Consider the following 19,276-nt stretch of genomic DNA (forward strand, 5'->3'; position numbering starts at 1 on the left):
ATTTCTAACCACGAAAACAAAGGACATTCAATTCCTCATTTCCCTCTGCTGGCTCAAGCACTGGCTTGGCTACAACTCTGCAGCAGTGTTAAGCTCGGTCACTGCAGTCTGATGAGAGGTGAGGGTCCTGATTCAAAGGGGAAGAGGCAGAAAAACGCTGAGGGAAAGAGTATGAAGTCAGAGAGATGTGGGTTTGAGTCCCGGGTCAGTCACTTGCCATTTGTGTGACCTCAGCAGAGTTACTTATGCTTTCAGCTTCCATTGTCTTCATCTGTAAAAAAGTATCTACCTCATAAGGTTAAAGAGATAATGCATATAAAGTATTTAGCACATGTCTAGTACAATGTAGACACTCAATGTCAACTGCTTTATTATGAAGGGCAGGTGTGGTATTGTCAATGAAAAAAAGGGAAGGAATAGTCTTTAAAAAGAATATAAAAATCAACAAAACAGAGAAGAGAAATTCTTTTCAATTTAGTAAACATATGATAAGTGTCTACCAAGGGCAAGGCTGTTGTGCTGGGTGATGGGTTAGAAAGAACTGCCATCACATAGTTTATAACTCAACAGGAAAGAAGAGATACAAAACAGCTAAATAGATTGATTATAGAGAATGACTAATGAAGGGCTAAAGGGGCATAGACAATGGAAAGATGATCTCTGGCTGGAGCAGCAGAGGATTCTTCATTCACTCATTTATTTAAAAAATTATGTATTGAGTGCACACAATACCCAGCTGGAAAAAAAAATTGGTGAAAAAATGGACATGGTCCCCATCCTCAATCAAGTACCTCACAATCCAGCACATTTACTGAATACTACCCATGAGTCAGGTCCTGACGCAGCAAAGGACACTGCCTCCAAGGAGCTCAGAGTCTATTGAAGGGGACAGCTTTCTGGACAAACACAGCATGAGCTGGACAAATACGGGTGAAGTGGCATCTACGCTGAGCCTGGACAAATGCATAAAGTTAGATATGGTGAATGGTGACTAGGAAACACTTCCCATGAGAAGACAGTATAAACTAAGGCACAGAAGCTAACAGAAATTCTGGGTGAGCTGAACAGAAACACGTGCGATGGGAGGGAGACAGCCTGAAGAAGTAGCCTGGAGCCAGATTCTACATGAGGGCTTTGAATAGCCTTCAATAGCTTAGGCTTCACATTGAACATAACAGGCAGCTCCCTCGAGATTCTTGAGCAGAGGAGTATTATTATCAGACTTGTGATTTAGAAAGATTCCTTTAGAGCAAAGACTAGGGTCAACAGGGGAGAATGGCTGGGAGACCATTTAGGAGGTAATTGTAGCTGACCAGTCAAGAGATAATTAAGGCCTTAAGCAGGACAGTAGATGTGAAAGTGAAACAGAGAAGATACATATCAGAGACATCAAGAGTCAGAATCAACAAGACGTAGAGAGAATGAGGAAGCCAAGAGAGACAATGATCAATCAAGACTCCGTGCCTAAGCCTCTAGGGGAACTGCAGTGTCACTAATACAGAGAGGAAAAGGGGGAGAATAAGAAGTAGGTTTTGGATACGTTGGCTATCTTTTTGAGAATTTTTGAAATGTTTAAAATATGTTGAATATTTTGGATGCCAGTAATATAGCTAGGTGGAAATGTTGATCAGGCCGTTGGAAATCTGGACCTGGCACTCAGCAGACGGGTTCAAACTAAAGATGTACATTTGGGAGCAATCTGCAGAACAGTACTAGATGAATGTGGGAAGAGAAAATTTACCCAAAGGGAAACTACAGAGAGAAGAAAAGCTGGGCTGAACTCTGGGATTCAGATGTTTGCTGGAGGGCACCCGTCAAGAGCAGGGAGAAGCAGATGCCCAAACTGACTCTGCTGTTTGTCAGTTTATATATTTGAGGTCTATATACCAGTGCCTTTTTGAAAACGTTAAAAAAGACCTAGTTTTTCAGGGGGAAGTGGAGGATGAGCTCTCAGGGATTACTGAAGGGTTGGAGAAACAAAAGGAAGTTTTCAGGTAGGAGGCAGTCAATAATAGTGCCATGTGCTAAAGGAGAATGAGGATTAAAAACAGCTGACTGAAGCTGGCAATTCCAAGGTCAATGGCAACCTTTGAGAGAGAGTCAGTCAAAATGGTAAGAGATAAAGAAAGGTTATTTTAGAACCAGAAATCACATGGTAGGCCACGGAACTAAGGAAACTGGGGGTTTAAGGCCTCACGAGACATAGAAGAGCTAGGGAGTTCGGCGGGATCAACTGGAGCTAGGACCTAGAGCAGGGAGGTCAAGGATCCAGGAGGAGAATTCATCTTGATGCTAAAATTACCCCACTTTACAGAGAAGAAAATCAAGGCACAGAAAAGTTAAATAACTCACAGGGTGTCACCAACTCAAGAGCTTCTGCTTTTTTCTATTTATCCTTTTTTGTTTCCGGAAATGGGAATAAAGTATATGACACAAAGGAGTACAATGTTTTCTACCCAGAAAAAAATATAGAACCAAAGGAGCTAGATTTAAGAAACAACCATAAAATCAGAACACAAGTGTACAATAGTTCAAATGTGTCTAGATACGCTGAGGCAAGAAGACAGTTTCCAGTGCCAAATGCCCGAGATTGTCATTGTAAACTGGGTGCCACTGGCCCCAACCCTAGAGAACATTCACAACCATTTCAAAAATTTATCTGCCAGTTTCACCTCCAAATTGGAACTTCTGAAACTGAGATTCACTCAGGGTCCTCCGTTGAACCCTGAAGAAATCAGTGTGATTACAGGGCAGCTGCTGAAGCAGATGGAGTGATAAGGAATTCCTTCATATCTGAGTGAGTGAGAGTGAGTGAGTAACTGGTGTGAAGCAAAGATCCTCTACCTCAGTGTATGCCTGCCTCTCGGATGAGGCAGGAAAGTACCAGGGCAAGGAGAAAAAAAAACAAAAAAAAACTGAATGGTTTTCTTTTTCACTCTCCATCTAAATGAAAAATGTGAGAAGCAAAGAGTGTCTCCTCCCTCCTATGTATCTGTCAGCACATTTGCAGGAGGCCTGGCCACATCCCGGGCACTGGCTGGAAGGGGAACACAGCCTGACACAGCACATTCGCTAGTATCCGAGCCCTCGCCTGGGTGGTCTGCTGTTACTCCTTTGATTAAGCTCCCAGGCTGGAAGAGCTGGAGCTGCTCCTAATGATAGCTGGGTCCTGAAATCTCACACTGGCCTGCACAGAGAGGGCCAGTGCTCCCTCTGATTCCTGGCCTCCCACTTCTCACAGCGGAGCTGGGCTACTTGGCCACATCCTTCTGTTCACTGACGGCAACGACCACAAAGGGTGACGTCTGCATGTGCAGAGTGCTGCAGCTGTGAAGCACACCTAGCCTGGCCCTGGGTATGGCAGAGATAGGGAGACCCACACTCAAGCTCGACTCCAGCCCCCTGTCAGCTACCACAGCCCTCCCCCCCGCCACATGCAAAAGATGCTTCTGGAAAACCCTGCTTTCAGGGGTGTACACATTCTTTCTGCAGTATCCTAGTCCCAAAAGATAACCAGCCTCTCACGTGCCATGGGAAAGAACTAGATTTGAGCTGATCTCTGTTCCAATATGTAGGTATTTGTGCAATAACCATATGTTAAGAACACATATCTCTATATTTCAAGCATTCACGTGCTGGTACAGACATTTCTGAAGTGGCCATAGTGGCCACTCCGTGTGGCAGGGGAAGTTCCATATTCTCATCTATTCTAGGCTATAAATAGTTAAATCATAGCAGAAATGGTAAAAAAAAAAAAAAAAAAAGTAATTACAAGAGAAACACGGTTCTGTTTTTAGCCACACAAATTCCTAAGAATCTAGCCTCTGAGGTAAATTCTGGGTAACTCAAAGTTTCCTTATCAAATTTTGGGGTCGTCAGAGTACTTTGCTTCTTTTTCTTTTGGCTAGTTTACTGTTCCTCTGCATCTTCACTAGTGAGCAGGGAGGCAAAGGAGATGACACTGCTTAATCCTGCAATCTATCTTCCTGCCAGCTACCTGAGTGATGCAGCTAAAAGGCAAAGCTCGTTTGTCTCTGTGGCTCTTCGTCATCTAGGAGATAAAGGGTGAGTTCCTTCACAGGGCATTCAAAGCTCTCCCTGAATCAGGCCTTGTCTTCTCATCCAGCTTCCATCTGAGCGCTCCCTGCCGGCACCCTATCCTCCACCACCACCAGCCACTAGCTTGCTGCTTCCCCACATACACACATGCTAGCCTGTATTCTGGAGCCTGCCCTACTCTTCTGCCACCCACCCGCCTATCTTTAAGATTCAGTTAAATGTAATCTGGCTCCCACAACTACCCAGAGACCGGGTTAGGTATCCCTTTTGGCAGTTTTGTTATTCCCTAGAAATATCTCTGCATATTCCAGGCTAGTACTATCATGTGTTACATGGCTGTCAACAGCACCAGATTGTGAGTTCTTTCACACCAAGGTCTATGTCTCGTATCATCCCTGTGGCTTAGTACCATGGCCTGGAACACTCTTAAGAGTGTAATAAAATGTCTTTGAATGAATTAATTAAAAGAATACATTCAGATAAAAAGTTTTATGCAGATTACTGCTAAAGCTTTAAAGGGCTAAGTAGCTAAAATTATAGACAAAATAAACTGATTTTTTGGATTTCCCCCCAATTTTAAATTTTTTATACTCAGCTTTACAAAATAGCACAAATAATTTACAATCAGCATTCCTTATTTAGTGGAAGGTCTCAACACCTTGCCCAGAAAAGCAATGTAAAAATATATCAGAGTTTATAGGATATAATTAAAGCAAAACTCAGAGGAAAATTCATAGCTTTAAATATAGTAAAAAGCAAGAATGAGTAAAAATAAATGAACTACCCAACTCAGGAAATTCAGAGTAAATAACAGAATAAAGCTAAGGAAAGCAGAAAGAAGGAGATTAGCAAAGATAAAACAAAAAGATAATCAATTAACAAACAATAAAACAACAGGATGAATAAATATATCCAGAACAATCTTATCAAAAAAAAAAAAAAAAAAGGAAGGGGGAAAGAAAATATTCATTACCCCTATCGGATATATGAAAAAAGAAAACACAAACACAAAATAGGAATTGAAAATAAGGAAACAGTCACAGGTAAGAGGAAATAAATACCATTTAAAGTGATTGCTGGATACAAAGTTGTTTCTGGTGGAGCTGAGTTGCAGGTCTCATGCCCCAAGTCCAGAGGGAAGAACAGAGCTCTCACCACGTTCTGTCTGGATGCCCGCCTCTCATCAGAAACCACAGATATCTTATCACTTGCCTCAATGAGTAAGGAATTAAGGCAACTTTCTTTCAAACACAGCAAGGAATAAAAGGAAATGGCTAGCAAACAAATGTCCCAGAGCCCATATTAAGCCATTATAACACGTTATTATTTACTAGAAAAAGAACAATAAAATAATTTTCCGAATTCCAAATTAAGGAATTACTTTCTCTGAGGGAAAATAATACAAATAATATATCCTTAGTTTTTCAATAACAACATTCATTTTGGTAACACTGCATTTTATCCAAAAACTTATTTCCAATCAAATTAGAAACCATTTATTACTGAAAGCCTTTTATGGTTGAAATAATAATCTTTTCCAAGCACTCGGACTTTACAAAGAGGTTTTTGCATACTATCTTCATGACCCTGTTGTATTTTCCTCATCCACAAAGACTCTGAGGTTGACAGGAGTTGAGTGAGTTGCCCAAGCTCACAAAGCCAGTAAGTGGCAGAAGAAGGCAGGTCCCTAGATGGCTAACCCAGCCCTTTTCCCACTGCTCCACCGCGCTTAGGACAAACTACAGCACCTCCCTCAGTACAATACTATCCACTCTGTTACCAAGGCTCTAAAAGTTAAGACTGACATCTAATGGCAAGTTCAGATCCTGATGAAGTCTGATGGAATTTTAATTCACTGGCACTGAAATTCTTCCATGAGAAAGATGGACAGAATGGGGATGACTTCCCAATTAGGATACAATCACCTTGGATTCCCACGGGATCAGGATCCTATCATTTTGGTAAACTTTGCCATCTACCAAATGATAGGAGGTGAAAATATGTAAACACTAATATTGGCTATTTTTTTTTTTACTGTAATTGCAAAGAAAATTTCTTAATGTCTTGGTACTTCTAGTTGCTCATTAAAATTTGGAAACATAAGCACTAGTCAGTGACTCAATTAAAAAAGTGCAGCAGCCCACTGGCCTTGGCCCTTCCTCATATCCACTTCACATCTCAAAATTCCTTCCCATTCTACCAGGGTCATGAGATTCCATTCCCTCTTCCCATCATTCTAACACTAAAATCTAACTATCCCACTCCCTTCAAGTCTCAACACTGCCCGTGTAAGATTCGTCACTTCCTAACTCACCTTAGGCCTCCTCATGTACTCCCCTCCAACTAGTAAGGACTTGAAAATGAATTACACCCTCATACTCTGGGATGAAGCTGAAGTAAAGCTAAGGCTTACCCTAAATTTTGGTCCAAAATTTTACACAGAGAAGTAGGGCACCACCAGGGAGCAGTGTGCTGCCTACTTCTAACATGAGCTTGAAGTAATTTTCAGCTTCATTTTTTTCTAGACTTGATTATCACTAGAGTTGCCACCGATTAAAGAACATGACGATGAGGATATCACAAAATATAACTGTGGAGTTAATAACAGTAATTGCTTTGGAGGATTTTGATGCTGTTTTGCATTAAGGAAAAGGAAAAAAGACGGCTTTTACTTCCAGTTAAATACCATGGGGATAATCAGCAAGAAGGGCAAAAAGAATCCTGAAGTTCTTAAAAGTTTCATCTAACTTCGCTGTGTTGTAAGCTTATAAGTATATATATAAGTTAAAGTCAAAATCCTGGTATCCATTGAGCTTGTCTGATGACCTTGATTACACCATTCATTTCATTCATTTCAGCCTCAGTTTCCCCCATCTGTAAAATGGGGAGAATAATATGTGTTGGATGAGGGTACACTGAAATAATTCACTAATCAGTGCCCAGAAGACATCCTGCTATTATGAGGTAAGAGGTGGTACAGTTTGAAAAAAAAAAAAAAGTAAAACGTAATATGTCATCCTGGTAAAAAGATTTATAAGACAAACTCACTGGAAAATTTTACCAAAGAAATAAGTTATTTTTACAGATTCTTTAAAAGTATATTTACAGCTGAACATACAAGTCTACTTATCTATGGATAGGTACATTATATCTAGCATCGGACTTAACTTTGCAATACCTATAGAGAAACTCTTTCTTTAAAGCTGAAGAGGAATACTTTCATTCTTGAGCTCGAAACCAACGAATATTTATTCAACAGGCATCAGCATATGGGAATTAGTAAAGACAGGGAAGAACAGAGTACCCTGTTGTTAATCCTATCCATTGGTCCAAAGAGCTCTTTGACACTCCACACTGTCCATACCTGCTGGGTGAGGAGACTGATGTGAGTGGATGGAGAATACTGCCTTGCTGCCTGCTTCTCAGCTAGCCGCTGAAGTTCAGCTGTAACCATACTGGGGTTGTACCGTTTGCTGTATGAAGAACCATCTTCTCCCTCCTTTTGTGTTTTGGCTACTAATGAATGCTGCTTGCTTGGATGGCATGAACCTGCTAAAAAGAGAAAAGTTTTCACCCATTTTGGAAAAAGGCCCTGAACAACTTAGGATGACGACAGATAAATCGCAGCCAATAGATACTTTACTTTACTGAATCCTAGGGCTCTCTGACATCATAAGGAGCAATGAACTATCTTCAAATATTCACAAAAGTAAAAATAAATCTGTATTATACCCTAGAAGTTCTTCCTACCACCAAGCTGATACATGCATTTATTACTGTGTTTTTATTACGTGCATTTTATTACTGTGCGTTTGTTACTATGAATGCTTCACAAAAAAACAATTTTCATCATATGTAGTGGGGAATAATTGATCCTAGAATTTACTAATCTATTAAGATTAGATTCTTTACAATAAAAAAGTATAGCCTTGAAAATTTTAATTGTTTTTCTTGTTGTGACTGCACTTGTCAGTAGTCTATGGCATCCACTGTAAATCATCCACAATCCTTGTTACAAAGCTCAAAAAGGAAAGAGGGAGAAAAGCAAAACTGAGTGTATTTAAAAAAAAAGCAATAACTCTATATTATCAAATGATTGATTTTCCTTTCAGATTTCAATTTTCTTCTTTCAACTATGTCAGAGAATCCTGTAATTTCTGAGCATTGAAATTCTGGTAAAAAGAAATTAGTTAATATAAAAATTAAGGTTTCTATGTTTTTCTACAATAAAGTCACACACCTCATTGAAAAAAATTTTAAATCCAGAAAAGCAGAAACAGTTTGTGTTTCCTTTCTGTCTTATTAATGTTTCTATAAGCACGATCATTCTGTATATATAATTTGGTGATACTGCTTTAAAAAATCTACCTTTGTCATGTTTATTATATGACATATACAAAATATTATTTGCAATAATGTAGAAGTTATAAAGCATATTATAATGAACACCTGTGAACTGACCACCCAACTCAAGTTCATTAACATGCATCAAGCCACGTGCTCCTCCTCATCCCTGATCTCCCCTTACCATGCCTTTCTTTTAAAAATAGTTTTGTTTTATGTATTTGTGTTTGTGTGTGTATGCTTGCTTAACAAAATTCTAGTTAATTCTGCTTGTTTTTGAGCTCTATAAAAAGGGTATCCTACTATATTGATACCATTGGAACTTTGCTTTTGTTATTTAATAATATACTTCCAAGATTCATCCTAAGTATAGCTGAAATTCATTAACTTTAATGTGCTGCTTGGTATTCCAGTTTTCAAGTACACTGCAACTTATTTTTCTATATGCTCTTTAATGGGTATTTTGGTTACTTCAAGTTTATTGCTATTATAAACAGTGTAGCTGGGAACACTCTTGCATATACCTCTTGGTACACATGTGGAAGAACTTCTCTTGTGTTTGTGGCTAGGAGTTGGGTCATAGGGTATGTGAATTTTCAAATTTGTGTGATAATACCAAAGTGGTAATTTTTATTAACAAAATATAACAGCTCCTGCCAATTCACGTCCCCTCCAACACTTAGTATTGTCAAGTATCTTAGTTCTTCCCTCTTTTAAGAGAGTGTAAAATCTCACCATATTCTTCATTTGTATTCATCTGATTAATAATGATGTTGTGCACGTTGCCTCATTTCTGATTATCACTGATTATTTTTCTACTGTCTTTTCTTACTGAGTCTTACTTTTGCTTTCCACCATAAGATCTTAAAGATAGTCTCCCTTATTCTATGCTATAAGCTTAAAGTTTTGCATCTGAAATTGACAATACGGATAATGTGAGGCAGGGATCTAATTTAATTTTTCCTGTATGGATAACCAATTATCCCAGCACCATTTACTGAGAAATGCCTCCTTTTCGATTGTCTACAATGCCATCTCTGTCATCTATCAAAGTTTCATCTATCTGTGTGATTGTTTCCAACTTTCTATTCTGCTCCACCAGTCACTTTGTACCTTTTCCACAACTATACTTTCTTAATGATCACATCCTTATATTCTTAATAAGGTACTTTTCCATCTTTTTTTTTTCTTCTTCAGCAGGTTGTTTCTCACTATCCTGGATCTTTTGTCTTTTCACTATCATTTTAGAATAGGTTTCCAAAGTACAACAAACCTGCTGAGATTTTGGTTGGAATTGTGTTGAATCCAGAGATCAATTTGATGAGAACTGAAACATTTATTATATGAACTCTTCATATCCATGGACACAGTTAATTTATTCATTTATTTAGGTTTTCTCTAATGTCTCTCAACAAAGTCTTGTAAAATTTCATTATAAGTCTTTCCTAAATTTACCCCTAGATAGCTTACAGTTTTTATGCTATTGTAAATGATGCTTTTTAAAACACTGTTTTCTTGGTGACACGGTGTACAACAGTGTGAATGTACTTAATACCACTGAATGGTACACTTAAAAATACTTAAAATGACAAGTTTTATTATGTATATCTTACCACAATACAAAAAAAGTTTTCTAATTCTTTGTTGCTAATATATTAAAAAGTTATTGATTTTTAATATTGATTTTATGATCATCTATGCTGCTAAAATAGTTATTTCTAAAATGCATCTGTAGCTTATTTTCAGTTTTCTTATATAGATAATGTATTATCTGCAAGTAAATACATTTTATTTCCTCCCTTTTGACCCTTATGCTTTTAATTTCTTTTTATTGTCTTATGCTGGCTCTTGACCTCTAATAAAACACTGAATAGAAGCAATGTTAGTGGGCATCCTCTTCTTGCTCTTAACCTTAAAAGGAAAGCTTTCAACATTTCTCCATTTACACTGATACCTCTTGTAAGATTCTGGCAGATACCCTTTTTCAAGTTAAGAAGGCTTCCTTCTCTTCTAACATGCTGAGAGTTATTAGCATGAATGAGCATAGAATTTTATCAGATTTTCTGCATCTACTAAGATGATGAATACAGTTTTTCTCCTTTAATCTGTTGATGTAACAAACAACATTTATAGATTTTCTAAAGTTAGACTCCTCCTGTATTCCTTGGATAAACTTGTTTATGGTGTCTTATCTCTTTCATATGTTGCTAGATGTGGCTGGCTTACATTTTGATTAGAAATTTTGCATGTGTTCACAACTGAAGCTGTCTGTAATCTCCCTCTCTAATACTGCCCTTAACTGGTTTTGTTATCAAGATTAAACAGACCACACAGAATGAGTTAAGGATTACTGTCTCTTTTCCAAGCTCTAGAAGAATTTTAGATTGGAATTATCTGTCCCTTAAAAGATTGTCAAGACTTACTTACTAACAATCTGTGCCTCACGCTTTCTTTGTAAGAAGATTTTTAACTATTATATCAATGATTTTAATACTTACAGGACCATTCAGGCTTTCTCCATCTTCTTGAGCCAATTTTACTTATGCTGTACTTTTGTAGGCATTATCCATTTTGTATAGGTTTTCAGTTTCATTGGAATAGAGCAGTTAACAGTATTCTAATATTTTTGTCACCTGTGCTACATCTGTATTTTCTGTCTGCTTTCCTATCCCTTATGTTATTTATCCATGTCTTCTCTCTTGATTAGTCTCTCCAGAGGTTTCTCCCTCTTATTAGGCTTTTCAAAGAGCTTTTGGCTTTGACATTTTCTCTGCTGTACTTTATTTTTGAATTCTATAATTTTTGCTCTGTTATTTCTTTCTTTCTCCTTTAGACTTACAATATTGCTGTTTTTATAACATATGAAATCAGATACTTAGCACATTAATTTTCATCCTTGCTTCTTTTCAAATATAAGTATTTAAGGCAGTAAATTTCCCTCCAAACACTGACTTTCATTGCTCTCCACACATTGGAACATCAAGTTTTTTCCTTATTTTTCAATTATAATACTTTTACACCTATTTCCATTATGATTTCTTCTTTGACTCTTTTTAATTTTGAAATACATGGGGACTTGTTACACATCTTTTTTGTTATTGACATTTAATTTAAAAGCAGTGTGGACAGAGAATGTGGCTGTTATGATACCAATTCTTTGACATCTGTTGTCTTATTTTATGATGTAAATATGACATGACTGGGTTTTTACAAATGTATCATGCGTACTTGAGGTGTCTTCTCTAATTATTGGGTAAACAGTTTCATAAATGAGTAGTAGATAAAGCTTATCATCTTGTTCAAATCCTCCTTGTCTTTGATGATTTACAAAATCTGTTTATCTATTAATAATAGATAGAAATATATGGAAATCTCCCACCAAGACAGTGGATTTGTAGATTCCTCATGTAGTTTTATCAGTTTTCGCTCTATTTATTTGGAGGTTATTTTCTTAGGTGCACTCGGAACTGTTTTATTTTTCTGCTGAACTAAACCTCTTGTTTTTATGTAATTACTCTCTATGTCTGTAAGAAAATTTTACATCTTAAAGCCTAATACAGTCAGAGATTTTAAGTTAATTAGCATATATTAATACAGCTATACCACCTTTTTGGTATTTACATGGTACTTCCTTCTTCATCCTTTTACTTACAACCATTTCACGTCCTTATCTTCACATGTGTCTTTCTTTGGTAAACAATATACAGTTGGATTTAAAACAAATTCAATCTGACACTCTTTTAACAAGTTCAACTCATTTATATTTATTTGACTCTTGATATATTAGAACTCGGTTTACCATCTTTTACATTTCTACTTCTTTATGCTTGTGTGCTTCTGTTTGTGGGTGTTTTTCCCACCTCAACCCATTTTTCTTTTTCCCATGTTTAAATTTCTATATTTCAACCTTTTTAGTGGTGACCTTTGAAATTTGACACTGTATCTAATCTTGGAAAAGTTTAAAGTTAAATAGTATCATAATCTCATTCCCAGACTATTCAATCACCACAGAGAAATTTGACTCCAATCACTTATAGGCTATTATTGTTGTCTATTATTATATTGTTGAGTATATATTGTTACCTATATATTGTTGTCTACTACTGTTTAACCCATTCAGATATGTTTACTGACCAAGTGGAATTAAGCTAAAAGCCACTTATAAAAAGTAGAGAATGCCAACACTCTGAAAATTAAACAATATACTTATAAACAATCCATGGGTCAAAAAAGAAGTCACAACAGAAATTAAGAAATATTTTTGAACTGACTAGGTTCTTCTGTTCCTTATCCTCTGGGAAAGGTATGCAAAAGGAAGATTTAAAAAAGAAGTTTTGATGATAATATAGGTACTGGAGACATTGATCTCCCTGAATTTCTCTCACATGGGAGAAAAAAACTTAAACCTGAACATTATTGATAAATATTATTACTACTGATTTTAGAAGATTAAATGATAAGAATAATCATTTGGAATTTGCAAAAACATATATATGTGCATATTCATATTTATGACTTATTAAACTAGACCATTTAATATCTCTGATTCAAACTGCGTATTATAATATCCATTTCATTTGACGTCAGATTCTGATTAAGAAATACAAATCGGCTATTTATAAAACATAGCTTAACTGTAACTCACCTTAATATGGATATTACTAAAGTGTTTAAAAACTTGACCAATGTTAAGATACTCTCCAATCTACTGATTCAATGGAATCTCTATCAAAATCCCATCTGCCTATCTTTGCAAAAATTGACAAGCTGATCCTAAAGTTCATATGAAACTGCAAGAGATCCAGAATAGCTTAAAGAATACGAAAGAGAAGAAAAAAGTTATACAAATCACTATTGGTGATTTCAAAACTTACTATAATGCTATAGTAATGAAGACAATCATAACACAGGAACAGACATATAGATCAGTGGAATAGAGTTGATACTCCAGAAATAAACCTTTACATTTATGATTAAATGATTTTTGACAAGAGTGCCAAGACAATTAAACAGGGAAATAATACTTTTTTGACAAATGGTGCTGGGACAACTGAATATCCACATGCAAAAGAATGATGTTAGACCTTTATGCCACACCATACAAAAATTAAATCAAAATGGATAAAAGATCTGAATATAAGAATCTAAACTATAAAATTCTTAGAAAAAAACATACATATAAATCTTTGTGACCTTGGTTTTTCAAATATGGTATCAAAAGCACAAGCAACAAAAGAAAAAATAAATGACTTCATCAAAATTAAAAACTTTTGTGCTTCAAGAAAAAGAAATGTCAATCAACAGAATGAGAGAAAATATTTCTAAATCATGTAGGCAAGGGACTTGTACCCAGAACATATAAAGAACACTTACAGCTCAACAATAAAAAGACTAAAATTACAATTCACAAATGGACAAAGGATTTGAATAGACATTTACCTAAAGAATGTATACAGATGGCCAATAAGCACATGAAAAGATTTCAACACCATTAGTCATTAGGGAAATGCAAATAATAACCACAAAAATGAGACACTACTTCAAACCCACCAGTACAGGGAAAATCAAAAAAAGAGACAATAATAAGTGTTGACAAGCATGTGGGGAAATTGGAACCTTCACACACTTTGGAAAACAGTTTGGAAGTTCCTCAAAGAGAGGAACCACAAAGTTACCATATGACCTAGCAATTCCACTACTAGGTACACACCCAAGAGAAATGAAAACATAAGGCCACACAAAAACTTGTACATGAATGCTCATAGCAGCATTATTCATAATAGCCAAAAAGTAAAAACAACCAAAGTGTCTATCGACTGATACATGGATAAACAAAAAGTGTACAGCTAATCAATGGAATATTATTCAGCCATAAAAGGGATAAGTACTGATACATGCTACAACATGGATGAGCCTTGAAAATACTGTAAGTGAAAGAAGTCATTCACAAAAGACCACCAATTACATGATTCCACTTATATGAGATGTCCAAAATAAACAAACCTATGGATACAGAAAGCAGTTTAGCAGTTGCCAGGGGCAGTGGGAGGAGGAAATGGACAGTGACGGCTAACAGGTATGAGGTTTCTTTTAGGATAATGAAAATATTCTAAAATAAGACAGTGGTGTTGGATGCACAACTTCGTGAATATACTAAAAACCACCAAATTGAATACTTTGAAGGGGTGAATTTTATGGTATGTAAACTATATATCAATAAAACTATTATCAAAATATGGGGAAAAAAATTGACCAATAATACGGATCTACTTCATTTAAAATTAAATACCCTGTTTTAAGAATTCTTTGGTTATTTATTCAGGTCATACTTGACGTTAAATGCACTGAAAAATGAAAAATACTAGTATGTCTGATGTTGGGAATAAACTACTTGAATCAGAAAGAATGCATATAGCACACTCAGAGATCTACAGTTATCTGCGATGCGAAATCTCCTGACTAGACTGTAATTTCCTAGTAAACAGAAGTCCTGTCTTACTCGTCTCTTTATTCCCAGCACCTAAAAACTCCTGTCTCATTTTCTATCTATGAATGGATGCCACTGGACCAAATGCCAGACTCTTCCTTCGTCACATCAGAACTCTGAAGCATGTGTCCCTTTACCTTCCAAAAGAAAACGCAAAGGGAAGAGATGACATTCTTTTTAATTGGGGCTGGGAAGGAGCTGACATTGCAGATTGCCTTTCATTTTCTCACTCACCTGCCTTTGCTGAGGAGGGACGAGACAGTTTCTGACTATAGATGTGTGCAGCACTTTGGAAAGAGGAAAAGGGACCAATGGTGTAACTGCCTGATCGACAGCGTGGCAGGCCAGCAGGGCTTGGTATGTTCTGTGTCCCAGGTTGTACGGAGGGAGAGGCACTGTCAGGGACCGTGCTCAGTAAAATTGCTGGCTGGTGAGGCATGCTGGGGATGGCTGGAGAAATCTGAGATAAAGAATGGTGGCCTGGTCCTAGTGAGAGGTCAGAGGTTGTAATAATAGATGACAAATGGGTGTTGGGAATTTTCTGCAGAAGAGTAGCAGGGGGACCAGAGAAAGAAGTAGAGGAAGAATTGGTACAGGTTAATTTAGCCTCTTTTTCCGCTGAAGTGGTAAATCCTATTAAAACAAAAACAAATAAACAAACAGATCATTTTAGGGAAAACTAACATATAATCTCTACAGAGCATGAAGTAACCATTTTAAAACATCAAAATAATCTTGGCATGAAACAGACATAATGAAAAATACAGACTTTAATGAGTATTCATCATGAACTTAATGAATTTTGCCTACTGAAATGACCTGGCAACAGAAATACTTTATTTTCAGTCCTTTGTAAAAGCTGGAGTTGGGACTACCTCCATCAACCAGAGCGGGTATTTTTCAAACATTAGGACATTAGGACAAAGTTTCTGGTAATGACGGTGAACTCCTCTCCTGCTTTTCACCCTTCTAGGAAAAAAAAATGTTTCTAAACATTAAGAAAGTGAAAACTTCCTTGGAAGGAAAGTAGGTTATTAGTGGATAAGAGGAAAATTTAAGGGAAAAGGAAAAGCAAAGAAAAGGAGCAGCTTTGGAGTAATGTCACATGCTCTAGAATCATTTAATATCTGATGACTTTTTTTTCATTTAGAAATTTATCAGAGAGCAGCAAATCTATGTAGGTTTGAAGTCACTCACGAGATAATTTATCAGAGTGAATTTCTGTTGCTTGTTGCTGTTTGGGCTGCTTTATTTTCACTTCTTCCATCGTTTCAGGGTGATCTGAAATAAATATTGAGCTTAGGCTCTGCTACTAATCAAATGCTAGAGAACTGCTCTACATATAATTTTGTTTCCAAAATATAACACAATTAGCAATCAATGTTAGGAACCACTGCATACTTTTCCAAGGATGGCCACACCCACAGCCCTGTTGAGTGGGACACCAACCAAATGATTCCCACCTAGCCCCAACCCCAGCTCCAGAGGACTAAACCAGGGAAAGATACATAAACCCAGGGCAGCCATCCATGGACTGCCAACAAGTGAGGACATGCCTGGAAAAGAAAATAAGTGAGAGCAGTCAGACACCTCTGCCAAGAATTCAGACTTGGGCAACTAAGAGACCAAACTGGTTGGTGGTACCCACTGTAGCAAAGGAGCCATAATATGTATGGAGCAGGAAACTGCCAAGAGGTGGAAAGAACAGCCCCAGTATTTGTTGGCATGATACCTGGATGTGACAACGGCTCTGTATCTTCAAGTAATCTCCTCGGTTTCACTTGAATAAGTTGAGAGAGTTTACTGGAAATAGGCTCATCAGTATATTCAATAACAAAATCAGTCTAATAAATTCCCACTGTAATAAATGAGGGATTTTTTACAACTACAAAATTTTGAAACAGAACAGCCAGAGCTAATCATATACTTAGAGAAATATTCCAAAATCTTCCTCAAGGGTGAGGTTCACACAAAAACTTAAGAAAGGCCATTTTACAGAATACCTTTCAGAATGAAAGAATAAGGACATTTGAATTCTCTTCTCCCATCACCACCAGCAGTGGTAATACTGTCACACATTTGTGTGCTCATGTTTGAAATGAGTCCAGATACTATCAAATGTCATAATGTTGTTTCCTTGATTGAGGTCTTCTTTATAGACCCTCTAGTCATTCTTGATTGCTATCAACAGGTAGAGACCTTCTTAGGCACAGGTAGTCCTTAACACATGAACTCCAGAACTTCCAAGGACCCATCAGGACAAACAGGGGCTGCTAGTCCACGCTGTTAGGCTTCACCATTGCTGCCAGGGGGGGGAGCTGCTATGTGAACGCCAAGCCAGAACCTCACCTCCCTCAGTTAGCATACTTTTCTCAACCTCCCTTCCCTAACACTGTTCCAGGAGCTTTCCAGAGTTTCCACCAAACTTCTTTCTGTATTTACTCACCCACCCTTATCCACCAGACAATACATATTATAAAGTCAAGGATTATGACAGTCCTGGTGCCTGTATCTCTAGCAACTATCGCAATGTCTGACACATAACACGTGTTCATAAAAAAGAAATACGTAGAAGGAATGAACGAACAGATGAATAAACTAGCTTTAGAACCCAGGTAAGTTAGGAGAGCTCAAAGAACAGGGCTGGACTCAGAAGGATTTCTACTAATACAATACTTTGATTAGAAAGTGAGATAAATAGGCTTTTGTAGACTAGCCTCTGCAGCTAATCAGTTTTTAAAACATTAACATTGTTTCCTTGGGAAAACTCACTCTACATTTTAAATGACCAATTTTCCTGGCGGTTTCCACATTGGACTATCATAGCCTGAAGAGGAGGGAAGAAGTCTACATCTTTAAATCCAGTGGTTAACACACTACAAAACTAGCATATTGGTTATCTATGTCTTATGTTTCATCTAGATTTTAAATGACTCTTACCCTTGAAGCACGGAGTTTTGTTTATAACTGAGTATTGTTGCTATTTTTGTTTATATGACAGGAGCTAAATAGTTTGGTCCACATCAATTCCAAAATCTCCAATCATGGAGTTCCCCAGCAGTAAGAAATTTAGAAAGGCATGGGAACATTCTGGGCTAGCACATGACTGAAGGAAGCCAGCAGCATACAGGGCTTGGGACTAAGGTTGTTAGACATCCCACCAGGTATGGAACAGCCCCAGCCAGCAAAGAATTCTCCTGCCCCAGTGCAAACTGTGATGAGCTGGAGGAAACAAAAATTTTCACAGAGTGAGAAATAATCACTTGGAGAGGCAGAAGAGCAGAGATTAAAAGAGCACAAGCTTTGAGTCAGGCAGACTATGGTTCAAATTCCTGTTCCACTGTACGGTGAAGGGCACCCTGGAGCAAGTTACTCCATCTCTTCCAGCTTCTGCTTCCTCATCTATAAAAAAGTTTTATAATAGCACCTACTCCATATTTTTTAGAAGAAAAAAAATAAGATCATGTCCAGTAAATAGGAATATGAGTGCTCAGTAAATGTTAGCTATTATTAGCTTGTCTTGAAAAGCTCTCTGCTGTTAATCATCATAGAAAAAAATCAGACCATGTCCCTCTTCCACTTTTAGGACAAAAATGTAATGGCTCTGCATCCCCGACCCCGGCACTGCGAAATTTCACCACCTCGGAGTCCATTTGTGTTTAGGCAGCATATTACTCTTGGCTCTCCTTTGCACATCTCATTTTTCACTTGTTCTTTTAATTTTTCATTAATTAACCAACATACTTACCACCCTTTGCCCCGCTATCAGAAAAACTGTTGCTGTTTTTAGAACTTTTTGAGTGAGTCCCCAGGAAGACACTTGCAGACTTGTTTTTTTGGGTATAAAAAGTCAACACCTCCTCCAGTTCAGCCTCACTGAAATGGGGAGAGAAAGTATGGTCAGAATAGGAAGCTGTTCTGGAAAATCTTTCCACCAGATTTTATTATGGAAATGGAGTAAACTGTAGAAGGGGAAAATGAAAAGCACAAGCTGCAAAACTCCCTATTAATAGATGGTTTAAAAGGAATATAAATGAGGCAGTCTGAAAACTTTAAAGCATGACACGGCTTTATTCGCTCCATAGTGAATTTTCTAGATCCACACTGTCCAATATGGTAGCCACTAGTCATATGTGACTATTTAAATTTAAATCAATTAAAATTAAATACACTTAAAGATTCCTTTCCTCGGTTACACTAGCCACATTTCAAGTACTCAGTAGCTACAACACAGGAAGTCCTATTGGACAGCTATGTTCTAGACCAGGAGTCAATGAACTGCAGACTGTGGGCCAAACCTGACCAGCATGAAATATAGCTCCCAGCTAAAAATAGTTTTTATATTTTGGTTTTTATAAAGCATACGCTAGAAAGACGATGTGCAGC

The 19,276-nt window shown here is 37.2% G+C and overlaps 1 protein-coding gene across 4 annotated transcripts in view; it reads right to left on the reverse strand.

The window, feature by feature from the left end:
* The window catches only part of TTLL5 (tubulin tyrosine ligase like 5), a 254,922-nt gene that overhangs the window by 132,023 nt on the left and 103,623 nt on the right, over window positions 1–19,276 (reverse strand). For 2 of the 4 annotated variants that reach the window (XM_010963151.3, XM_010963129.3), the window contains 4 exons: window positions 18,639–18,766; window positions 16,088–16,171; window positions 15,125–15,523; window positions 7,424–7,608 (listed from right to left, as the gene is read on the reverse strand). In XM_010963151.3, coding sequence (XP_010961453.2) covers window positions 7,424–7,608; window positions 15,125–15,523; window positions 16,088–16,171; window positions 18,639–18,766 — 796 coding nt within the window. Of the gene's footprint in view, window positions 1–7,423; window positions 7,612–15,124; window positions 15,524–16,087; window positions 16,172–16,622; window positions 16,671–18,638; window positions 18,767–19,276 lie in introns of all 4 variants that reach the window. The other 2 variants (XM_074365213.1, XM_045523209.2) reach the window with 2 other exon arrangements.

Source organism: Camelus bactrianus, chromosome 6, assembly GCF_048773025.1.
Source record: "Camelus bactrianus isolate YW-2024 breed Bactrian camel chromosome 6, ASM4877302v1, whole genome shotgun sequence".
NCBI lineage: Eukaryota > Metazoa > Chordata > Mammalia > Artiodactyla > Camelidae > Camelus > Camelus bactrianus.